The sequence below is a fragment of the Eucyclogobius newberryi genome, unplaced genomic scaffold (assembly GCF_026437365.1).
Source record: "Eucyclogobius newberryi isolate DKJ021-1_F unplaced genomic scaffold, fEucNew1.0.hap1 SCAF_14, whole genome shotgun sequence".
NCBI lineage: Eukaryota > Metazoa > Chordata > Actinopteri > Gobiiformes > Gobiidae > Eucyclogobius > Eucyclogobius newberryi.
Window position 1 is genome coordinate 4,538,830 of NW_027315768.1, and position 12,712 is coordinate 4,551,541.

Sequence of the window (12,712 nt, forward strand, 5' to 3'; positions counted from 1 at the left end):
GTGCACTTTACAGCACTTATGTACCTCAGAGCAGAGGTCTGAGCGAGGACAGAGACGTGTGGCTTTAGGAAACACGTGGAAGAAAGAAGGGAGAAGGTTTTGTGAATGTTAGAGTTGCGCTAAACGTGGAGCTAATGTGGAGCTAACAAGAAAACTAACTTCTGTGATGATGCTCTGAGGAAAACATCCTCTACAAACCTGGACAGATCAGGAGCCACAGGTAAAAACACAGGTCAGAGTGTAATAAAGTATGAACATGACTGTGACACTAATGTGACTGTGAACAACACAATGACCTCATTTCACACCATAAATCACATCAAAAGTCCATGTTCCTCCTGCTGCATGAATATGGACTCAGTCTTTCACCTGCTGCACATTTGTGCAACAGTCTCCACAACTATTACTAAGCTATCCATCCATTTTCTACCGCTTGTTCTCTTTCGGGGTCGCGGGTGACTGGAGCCTATCCCAGTGACTTCGGGCCTTAGGCGGGGTACACCCTGGACAGTGGCCAACTTGACGCAGGGTTAACACAGAGACATACACATTCTCACATTCATTCACTAGGGCCAATTTAGAGTCACCAATTTTGCCTAACACAGCCGGAGAACCCGGAGAGAACCCACGGTAACACGGGGAGAACATGCAGACTCCACCCAGAGAGATCATGTGATGTTGGTCTGGTCCGGGAATCGAACCCATGATCTTCCTTTTATTGTTTTATTTTGTACATAATATTCGGCCCATGATTTGACAAAAGAGTTTGATTTGATGGAAACTGTGGCTCATAACTTATCCTCCTTAAACGCTCCACGTGTGTTTGTATTTAGTGGTGTCAGTTCAGATGAACAGACCACTACAGACGACTACAGACCACCACAGACCACTACAGATGACTACAGACCACTACAGACGACTACAGACCACTACAGATGACTACAGACCACCACAGACCACTACAGACGACTACAGACCACTACAGACCACTACAGACGACTACAGACCACCACAGACCACTACAGACGACTACAGACCACTACAGACGACTACAGACCACTACAGACCACTACAGACGACTACAGACCACTACAGACGACTACAGACCACTACAGACGACTACAGACCACCACAGACCACTACAGATGACTACAGACCACTACAGACGACTACAGACCACTACAGACGACTACAGACCACTACAGACGACTACAGACCACTACAGACCACCACAGACCACTACAGATGACTACAGACCACTACAGATGACTACAGACCACCACAGACCACTACAGATGACTACAGACCACTACAGATGACTACAGACCACCACAGACCACTACAGATGACTACAGACCACTACAGATGACTACAGACCACTACAGACCACTACAGACCACTACAGACCACTACAGACGACTACAGACCACTACAGATGACTACAGACCACTACAGATGACTACAGATGACTACAGACCACTACAGACCACTACAGACCACTACAGATGACTACAGACCACTACAGATGACTACAGACCACCACAGACCACTACAGATGACTACAGACCACTACAGATGACTACAGACCACTACAGACGACTACAGACCACTACAGACCACTACAGATGACTACAGACCACCACAGACCACTACAGACGACTACAGACCACTACAGACCACTACAGACCACTACAGATGACTACAGACCACTACAGATGACTACAGACCACTACAGACCACTACAGATGACTACAGACGACTACAGACCACTACAGACGACTACAGACCACTACAGACCACTACAGATGACTACAGACCACTACAGATGACTACAGACCACTACAGACCACTACAGATGACTACAGACCACTACAGACGACTACAGACCACTACAGACCACTACAGACCACTACAGATGACTACAGACCACTACAGATGACTACAGACCACCACAGACCACTACAGATGACTACAGACCACTACAGACGACTACAGACCACTACAGACCACTACAGATGACTACAGACCACCACAGACCACTACAGATGACTACAGACCACCACAGACCACTACAGACCACCACAGACCACTACAGATGACTACAGACCACTACAGACGACTACAGACCACTACAGACCACTACAGATGACTACAGACCACCACAGACCACTACAGATGACTACAGACCACTACAGACGACTACAGACCACTACAGATGACTACAGACCACTACAGATGACTACAGACCACTACAGACCACTACAGATGACTACAGACCACTACAGATGACTACAGACCACTACAGGCGACTACAGATGACTACAGACCACTACAGACCACTACAGACGACTACAGACCACTACAGACGACTACAGACCACTACAGACGACTACAGACGACTACAGACGACTACAGATGACCACAGACCACTACAGACGACTACAGACGACTACAGACGACTACAGACGACTACAGACGACTACAGATGACTACAGACCACTACAGACCACTACAGACGACCACAGACCAATACAGACCACTACAGACCACTACAGGCGACTACAGACGACTACAGACGACTACAGACTACAGGCGACTACAGATGACTACAGACCACTACAGACCACTACAGATGACTACAGACCACTACAGACGACTACAGACGACTACAGACGACTACAGATGACTACAGACCACTACAGGCGACTACAGGTGACTACAGACGACTACAGATGACTACAGACCACTACAGACCACTACAGACGACCACAGACCACTACAGACGACTACAGACGACTACAGACGACTACAGACGACTACAGACGACTACAGATGACTACAGACCACTACAGACCACTACAGACGACCACAGACCAATACAGACCACTACAGACCACTACAGGCGACTACAGACGACTACAGACGACTACAGACCACTACAGACCACTACAGATGACTACAGACCACTACAGACGACTACAGACGACTACAGACGACTACAGACGACTACAGACGACTACAGATGACTACAGACCACTACAGACCACTACAGACGACCACAGACCAATACAGACCACTACAGACCACTACAGGCGACTACAGACGACTACAGACGACTACAGACCACTACAGACCACTACAGATGACTACAGACCACTACAGACCACTACAGATGACTACAGACCACTACAGACCACTACAGATGACTACAGACCACTACAGACGACTACAGATGACTACAGACCACTACAGACCACTACAGATGACTACAGACCACTACAGGCGACTACAGATGACTACAGACCACTACAGACCACTACAGACCACTACAGATGACTACAGACCACTACAGACCACTACAGATGACTACAGACCACTACAGACCACTACAGATGACTACAGACCACTACAGACGACTACAGATGACTACAGACCACTACAGACCACTACAGGCGACTACAGATGACTACAGACCACTACAGACCACTACAGACGACCACAGACCAATACAGACGACCACAGACCAATACAGATGACTACAGATGCCTACACAGACATGGAAATGTTAGTTAGTACATTTGAAATATTTTTTTTAGATCTTGAGAAGTTTATTTAGTTATAAAGTCAAATACAATATTTTTCAGTTCCAAATACCTACGACTAAATGTTTATCTCTGTAGATCAACTCTTGTGATGCACATAAACTGAAGCAGTGTTGGTGAAATGATTAACACATTTCAATTTATGAGAACAAACGTTTTGTAATTTCTTTTAATCGATCCAGTAATTACTTCAAAAACAGCGTAGGCGATATAAAGCTATTTATTTCTTATATTTTTTATTGTTTTATGTTTTACGTTATGTTCGGCCCGCGGCCCAAAATGAGTTTGACCCTGATCTAGTGAATAATCTCAATCTTACATTTCCATCTTTAAAAACCTGGTGCGTTCTCGAGCATGTGAGCCATGTTTATAACATTAGCATTAAAAACACCTTCTATTTTCCCCTCACGCTTGTGATTAAATGAGTCACAGTAAAGGATCTAAATAAAGACAAACTTCCTCACACTGGTTCCTGCGCCTCTGTCTGAGCACAGATCACCCTCTGCACCCTCTGCACCCTCTGCACCCTCTGCACCCTCTGCACCTTCTGCACCCTCTGCATCCTCTGCACCCTCTGCACCCTCTGCACCTTCTGCACCCTCTGCATCTTCTGCACCCTCTGCACCCTCTGCACCTTCTGCACCCTCTGCACCCTCTGCACCTTCTGCACCCTCTGCACCCTCTGCACCTTCTGCACCCTCTGCATCCTCTGCACCCTCTGCACCCTCTGCATCTTCTGCACCCTCTGCACCTTCTGCACCCTCTGCATCTTCTGCACCCTCTGCACCCTCTGCACCCTCTGCACCCTCTGCACCCTCTGCACCCTCTGCACCCTCTGCACCTTCTGCACCCTCTGCATCTTCTGCACCCTCTGCACCCTCTGCACCTTCTGCACCCTCTGCACCTTCTGCATCCTCTGCACCTTCTGCACCCTCTGCACCCTCTGCACCTTCTGCACCTTCTGCACCTTCTGCATCCTCTGCACCCTCTGCACCCTCTGCATCTTCTGCATCCTCTGCACCCTCTGCACCTTCTGCACCCTCTGCATCCTCTGCACCCTCTGCACCTTCTGCATCCTCTGCACCCTCTGCACCTTCTGCACCTTCTGCACCTTCTGCACCCTCTGCACCCTCTGCATCTTCTGCACCTTCTGCACCCTCTGCATCTTCTGCCCCCTCTGCATCTTCTGCACCCTCTGCACCCTCTGCATCTTCTGCATCTTCTGCACCCTCTGCACCCTCTGCACCCTGCGGACAGTTTGTAGAAACAACCGCACAATCCCATGCTGAGGAGTCTTTTTATAAATCCCAAACTTAACGTGGAAATTCATGTACCTTATCTTTGGATTTGTAAGTAATAGTTTCGTAAAAGTTCATTTAATAAAAAAAATACTTAGAAATCCAAATAGACAGAGGATGGCATTGAATATAATACACTTCAGCACAAATTTAAACATTTTTGTACCACAAGATCTTGCAAGATAAAATTGCCATAAGATTGTGCAGATTTTTTTTTTACATTTCACTTTGACAAAAAAGGCCATAGTTTAAAAAAGCAGCGCTATAATGACAGAGAAAATATTAAAATAAATAAAACATTCTAAGGCCAAAAAAGCCCACAATTCAATTATCAAATTGGCCTCATCTCATGGGAAATGTCCCTTCCCATTTTAGAAAAGGCTCTTTTGGGTCTCCAAACCCCGAAAAGCTGACATTTTTAACCCCTCCATGGAGTAATGCCCTGTCCAAGCCTGCTTCAAGTCGTCCATCATTGACCCTGTCCCCAAGAAGCCCTGGATCATGAAGTCATCCGCCTACAGAGCCTACATCTGTAGATGACATCATCAACCTGGCTCTCCACTTCATCCTGCAGCAACTCCCCGCGAACCTACGCCAGGATCCTGTTTGTGGACTTCAGCTCTTCATTCATTAAAAAATAGTGAGATATCGTAGAATATCAAGAGCAAAATATCTATTATTGCATGTATCGCAAAATTGTGACATTATCGTATCGTGACTCGTGTATTGTGCATCGAATCGTGGGGATTCCGACCCTTAGAAAATAATGGCGGTTGGCAGCCAACTGAAAGGTACATTTACTGCCACCTACTGTAGTTGTACATCTTCAAAGTATGAGTTTTATGCTATACCATTACAAAAAGGAGAGAGAGAGAAAGAGAGACAAAAAAACACTGCATACGCTACAAGTACTAGAAATTCTAGAACTACAAAGTACTGTTCCAGTTCTAGAACTAAAAGTAGTTCTGTGCAGAATGGTTGAATAGCTTCCGCATTAGTTCCATCATTATGGGCCATGGAAAAAGAGTCAATATTTAAAGATTGTGCAACACACGAGTAACCACTTCACCAGAGATAAAGGCCTGGTTTACTACGGTAGGTGTCTCAGTGCTAATGCTAACCAAAACTTAAAACTTAAAGTATTATTTTATTTGTTTTATTTATTTATCTGAAAAGGGACATTGCACATCAATCAACATCAAACAATATAAATGTGCCCAAGTTAGATGATATGAGGAGTCCCTGAGCCAGATGTCAAAAAGGCTTCTTACATCAGACAAAAGTGAAATGAGTTAAGTAAGTGAAGTAAAATAAACTAAAGTAAAATACAATCAGTCTGTGTTGTCCCGGGTAAGGTCTATTCCAGGTCCTGGAGAGGAGAATCTGACCGATAGAACCTCGGATTCAGGAGGAGCAGAGTGGTTTTGGTCCTGGTCGTGGAACACTGGACCAGCTCTATACCCTCCATCGGGTGCTCGAGGGTTCATGGGAGTTTGCCCAACCAGTCCACATGTGCTTTGTGGATCTGGAGAAGGCTTTCGACCATGTCCCTCGGGGTGTCCTTTGGGGGGTGCTCCGGGAGTACGGGGTCCGGGGCCCTTTGCTCAGGGCTGTCCGGTCCCTGTCTCCAGGAGCTGTGTTCGCATTGCCGGCAGTAAGTCAGACCTGTTCCCAGTGCATGTTGGACTCCTCAGGCCTGCGCTTTGTCACCGGTTCTGTTCATAGTTTTTATGGACAGAATTTCTAGGCGCAGTCAGGGGTCGGAGGGTGTGGTCAGGGGTCGAAGGGTGTCCAGTTTGGGGACCACAGGATCTCATCTCTGCTGTTTGCAGACGATGTTGTCCTGATGGCTCCATCAAACCCGGACCTGCAACATGCACTGGGACGGTTTGCAGCCGAGTGTGAAGCGGCTGGGATGAGAATCAGCACCTCCAAATCCGAGGCCATGGTTCTCGACCGGAAAAAGGTGGCTTGCCCTCTCCAGGTGGGTGGGGTGTCCTTGCCCCAAGTGGAGGAGTTCAAGTATCTTGGGGTCTTGTTCACGAGTGAGGGAAGGATGGAGCGTGAGCTCGACAGTCGGATCGGCGCATCGGACCGTTGTGGTGAAGAGGGAGCTGAGCCGAAAGGCAAAGCTCTCTATTTACCGGTCGGTCTACGTTCTGACCTCACCTATGGTCATGAGCTTTGGGTAGTGACCCAAAGAACAAGATCGCGGATACAAGTGGTAGAAATGAGTTTCCTCCGCCGTGTGGCTGGGCGCTTCCTTAGAGATAAGGTGAGGAGCTCGGCCACACGGGGGGAGCTCAGAGTAGAGCAGCTGCTCCTCCAGCTGAGGTGGCTCGGGCATCTGTTCCGGATGCCTGATGCCTCCTGGGCGCCTCCTGGGGAGGCGTTTTGGGCATGTCCCACTGGGAAGAGGCCCCCGGGAAGACCCAGGACAGGCTGGAGGGACTATGTCTCTCGACTGGCCTGGGAACACCTCGGGATCCCCCCGGAGGAGTTAGAGGAAGTGTCTGGGGAGGAGGAAGTCTGGGAGTCCCTGCTTAAGACTGTTGCCCCCGCGACCCGGCCCCGGATAAAGCGAAAGAAAATGAATGGATGGAAAGAGGGACACTCTCGATACCTTTAGTAAATATAAATTATAGTTTTACACCACAGTTTAACTGCATTTAGTTCAATCAGAAGTACAACCTGTCAGAAGCACTTTAAATAGGAAATTCCACATTTTAAAAACAGTCAATTGTTTTTTATACACAAAATAATGAAGACTGTGGTGCTAGTTTAAATGTAATAATTCAATTTATTCTTGGTTAGTATTGGTCAATCGGTTTGCATATGGCAATAATGCGCAGAAAAGGATTGTCCTTCATTCATTCAATCGTTTTTAGCGCTTGTTCTCCCACAGAGACATGGACACGCAGACAACCATTCACTCTCACGATCATTCACTCAGGGCAATTCAGAGAGCCCATGTGTTTGGACGGTGGGAGGAAGCGGAGAACCCAGAGAGAACCCACGGTAACACGGGGAGGACATACAGGACATACAGGACATACAGGACATACAGGACACGCAGGACATACAGGACACGCAGGACATACAGGACATACAGGACATGCAGGACATACAGGACATGCAGGACATACAGGACATACAGGACACGCAGGACATACAGGACACGCAGGACATACAGGACATGCAGGACATACAGGACATACAGGACATGCAGGACATACAGGACATGCAGGACATACAGGACATGCAGGACATACAGGACATACAGGACACGCAGGACATACAGGACACGCAGGACATACAGGACATACAGGACATGCAGGACATACAGGACATGCAGGACATGCAGGACACGCAGGACATACAGGACATGCAGGACATACAGGACATGCAGGACATACAGGACATACAGGACATACAGGACATGCAGGACATACAGGACATGCAGGACATACAGGACATGCAGGACATACAGGACATACAGGACATGCAGGACATACAGGACATACAGGACATGCAGGACACGCAGGACATACAGGACATGCAGGACACGCAGGACATACAGGACATGCAGGACATACAGGACATGCAGGACATACAGGACATGCAGGACATACAGGACATGCAGGACATACAGGACATACAGGACACGCAGGACATACAGGACATACAGGACATGCAGGACACGCAGGACATACAGGACATACAGGACATGCAGGACACGCAGGACATACAGGACATGCAGGACATACAGGACATGCAGGACATGCAGGACATACAGGACATGCAGGACATACAGGACATGCAGACTCCACCCAGAGAGCTCATGTGATGACGGTCTGGCTCTGGAATCAAACCCATGATCTTATTGAGAGGCCAGAGCTCTAACTGCTCTGCCACCGTGACAAAGGATCGTCATAGCATTTTAAAACTCAAAAGTAAAGCTTCAAAGTATCATAGGCTGGATATGGCAGTAATATAGTACTGAGAGATTTAGATATCATTAAATCCCTATGTATGAGAAAAAACCTGAGACACATCTAAAATTTAAAACCTTCTTTAACCATTTCACACCAGCATCAACATCCAAGCCCTTCCTAGCTTTAGCCTCTGTCGCCCGAGCTGCAGGAGGATGGATGCACGAGGCCTCCACCACCACAGCACAGCCCCACACACGTCCCCTCGTGCCTTAACGCTCTGTGGGCACGCACACGCACACTAATGCACATGGAAACACCGCCCAGCCCACGGCACATGCACCGAGCCATAACATCCAGCTTCTTCACTGAGGAGGGGTGTGGATGCGAGAGAAGGGTGGGCCAAACATGGTGTCTGCATCTCACAAGGAAAATGGGACTATGGAGAGGATGGAGAGGCGAGGATGGAACTGAATAACTTAATTATTGGGGGAAGCAGCAAAGCATAGGCTGTGCCACTGCGGAACATTATAGACAAATGTGTTTGGAAAGCGATGAAGAAGCTAAGGAAAATAAAGCTAAATAGGCCGAAAGGGAGGAGAGGATGGAGAGGATGGAGAGGATGGAGAGGCGAGGATGCTGCTGAAGCTGGAGCAGGCCTGGTGCCGAGAGGCCAGTTTTATCTATATTCTTTAAAGCAGATCATAGTTTTGTTAGATGCAATTACGCTACATTTTTAACCACTTGAAAGATTAAAAACATCAACAAATGTAAATCTAGGCCAGATTACCAACCTTGTAAACTTGCCCATAAGTCCCATTCCCGACCACTTCCACCAGTTCAAATATTCCGGCCGGATCCTGAAAGCGAAAGCGTCATTAAAATATATACATACAATATATACATTTAATATATGCATTTAGCAGAGGGTGTGTTTAGTTTGTGAGCCAGGTCCGCCCGGCCCATGGACCGGCCTCCAGCGCTTATAAACGCGGTGTTAGACAAAGAAAATCCTCCCGGAGTCACCAGCCGCGCCGCAGACTCGGACTATTACCGGACTATTACCGGACTATTACCGGACTATTACCGGTCTTAAACCGGAGGTGAAACCGCTGCTTTGGGACTCTCACCCGCAGCGATGCCAGGTCGATCTCCCCCAGACTCTTCGCCGGAGATTCGTTCGCCATTTTTGCGTTAAAACCCTTCGGACTCGCGTGGGAAATAGAAAAAACAGCGGCGTGTGCGTTAAGCTCGGTTCATCCTCGGTGGGACGTGTGTTTAGATCCGGTCACGGGAGTGTTCGCCCCGACGTGCTGCCGCTGCCGCTGCCGCTGCCGCTGCCGCTGTCAGAGGAGCTGGACCGGGAGCGAGCAGCGCATCTCCGCCGCGCCGCTCCGCGCGTCAAGCTCCGCCCTGCAAGCTCCAGGGCCGCTGCGAGCTGCTCCAGGGCCGCTGCGAGCTCCAGGGCCCCTGCGAGCTCCAGGGCCCCTGCGAGCTCCAGGGCCCCTGCGAGCTCCAGGGCCCCTGCGAGCTCCAGGGCCCCTGCGAGCTCCAGGGCCCCTGCAAGCTCCAGGGCCCCTGCGAGCTGCTCCAGGGCCGCTGCGAGCTCCAGGGCCGCTGCGAGCTGCTCCAGGGCCGCTGCGAGCTCCAGGGCCCCTGCGAGCTCCAGGGCCCCTGCGAGCTCCAGGGCCCCTGCGAGCTCCAGGGCCCCTGCGAGCTCCAGGGCCCCTGCAAGCTCCAGGGCCCCTGCGAGCTGCTCCAGGGCCGCTGCGAGCTCCAGGGCCGCTGCGAGCTGCTCCAGGGCCCCTGCAAGCTCCAGGGCCCCTGCGAGCTCCAGGGCCCCTGCGAGCTCCAGGGCCGCTGCGAGCTGCTCCAGGGCCCCTGCGAGCTGCTCCAGGGCCCCTGCGAGCTGCTCCAGGGCCGCTGCGAGCTCCAGGGCCCCTGCGAGCTCCAGGGCCGCTGCGAGCTGCTCCAGGGCCCCTGCGAGCTCCAGGGCCCCTGCGAGCTCCAGGGCCCCTGCGAGCTCCAGGGCCCCTGCGAGCTCCAGGGCCGCTGCGAGCTGCTCCAGGGCCCCTGCGAGCTGCTCCAGGGCCCCTGCGAGCTGCTCCAGGGCCGCTGCGAGCTCCAGGGCCCCTGCGAGCTCCAGGGCCGCTGCGAGCTGCTCCAGGGCCCCTGCGAGCTCCAGGGCCCCTGCGAGCTCCAGGGCCCCTGCGAGCTCCAGGGCCGCTGCGAGCTCCAGGGCCCCTGCGAGCTCCAGGGCCGCTGCGAGCTCCAGGGCCCCTGCGAGCTCCAGGGCCGCTGCGAGCTGCTCCAGGGCCCCTGCAAGCTCCAGGGCCCCTGCGAGCTCCAGGGCCCCTGCGAGCTCCAGGGCCGCTGCGAGCTCCAGGGCCCCTGCGAGCTCCAGGGCCGCTGCGAGCTCCAGGGCCCCTGCGAGCTCCAGGGCCGCTGCGAGCTCCAGGGCCCCTGCGAGCTCCAGGGCCCCTGCGAGCTCCAGGGCCGCTGCGAGCTCCAGGGCCCCTGCGAGCTCCAGGGCCGCTGCGAGCTCCAGGGCCCCTGCGAGCTCCAGGGCCGCTGCGAGCTCCAGGGCCGCTGCGAGCTCCAGGGCCCCTGCGAGCTCCAGGACCGCTGCGAGCTCCAGGGCCCCTGCGAGCTCCAGGGCCCCTGCGAGCTCCAGGGCCCCTGCGAGCTCCAGGGCCGCTGCGAGCTCCAGGGCCCCTGCGAGCTCCAGGGCCGCTGCGAGCTCCAGGGCCCCTGCGAGCTCCAGGGCCGCTGCGAGCTCCAGGGCCCCTGCGAGCTCCAGGGCCCCTGCGAGCTCCAGGGCCCCTGCGAGCTCCAGGGCCCCTGCGAGCTCCAGGGCCCCTGCGAGCTCCAGGGCCGCTGCGAGCTCCAGGGCCCCTGCGAGCTCCAGGGCCCCTGCGAGCTCCAGGGCCCCTGCGAGCTCCAGGGCCCCTGCGAGCTCCAGGGCCGTTGCGAGCTCCAGGGCCGTTGCGAGCTCCAGGGCCGTTGCGAGCTCCAGGGCCGCTGCGAGCTCCAGGGCCCCTGCGAGCTCCAGGGCCCCTGCAAGCTCCAGGGCCGCTGCGAGCTGCTCCAGGGCCGCTGCGAGCTCCAGGGCCGCTGCGAGCTGCTCCAGGGCCCCTGCAAGCTCCAGGGCCCCTGCGAGCTCCAGGGCCCCTGCGAGCTCCAGGGCCGCTGCGAGCTGCTCCAGGGCCCCTGCGAGCTGCTCCAGGGCCCCTGCGAGCTGCTCCAGGGCCGCTGCGAGCTCCAGGGCCCCTGCGAGCTCCAGGGCCGCTGCGAGCTGCTCCAGGGCCCCTGCGAGCTCCAGGGCCCCTGCGAGCTCCAGGGCCCCTGCGAGCTCCAGGGCCGCTGCGAGCTCCAGGGCCCCTGCGAGCTCCAGGGCCGCTGCGAGCTCCAGGGCCCCTGCGAGCTCCAGGGCCGCTGCGAGCTGCTCCAGGGCCCCTGCAAGCTCCAGGGCCCCTGCGAGCTCCAGGGCCCCTGCGAGCTCCAGGGCCGCTGCGAGCTCCAGGGCCCCTGCGAGCTCCAGGGCCGCTGCGAGCTCCAGGGCCCCTGCGAGCTCCAGGGCCGCTGCGAGCTCCAGGGCCCCTGCGAGCTCCAGGGCCCCTGCGAGCTCCAGGGCCGCTGCGAGCTCCAGGGCCCCTGCGAGCTCCAGGGCCGCTGCGAGCTCCAGGGCCCCTGCGAGCTCCAGGGCCGCTGCGAGCTCCAGGGCCGCTGCGAGCTCCAGGGCCCCTGCGAGCTCCAGGACCGCTGCGAGCTCCAGGGCCCCTGCGAGCTCCAGGGCCCCTGCGAGCTCCAGGGCCCCTGCGAGCTCCAGGGCCGCTGCGAGCTCCAGGGCCCCTGCGAGCTCCAGGGCCGCTGCGAGCTC

At 53.7% G+C, this 12,712-nt stretch overlaps 1 protein-coding gene across 10 annotated transcripts in view; it reads right to left on the bottom strand.

Annotated features, from left to right (window-relative positions):
- Positions 1-10,174, bottom strand: part of map4k4 (mitogen-activated protein kinase kinase kinase kinase 4) — a 158,439-nt gene extending 148,265 nt beyond the window's left edge. For all 10 annotated transcript variants that reach the window (XM_072444196.1, XM_072444204.1, XM_072444201.1 and 7 more), the window contains exons 1-2: positions 9,963-10,174; positions 9,627-9,692 (exon numbers count right to left, since the gene is read on the bottom strand). In XM_072444196.1, the coding sequence (XP_072300297.1) occupies positions 9,627-9,692; positions 9,963-10,019 (123 nt within the window). In that variant the 5' untranslated portion in view covers positions 10,020-10,174. The remainder of the gene's footprint in view (positions 1-9,626; positions 9,693-9,962) is intronic.
- Between the last annotated feature and the right edge of the window lie 2,538 nt (positions 10,175-12,712).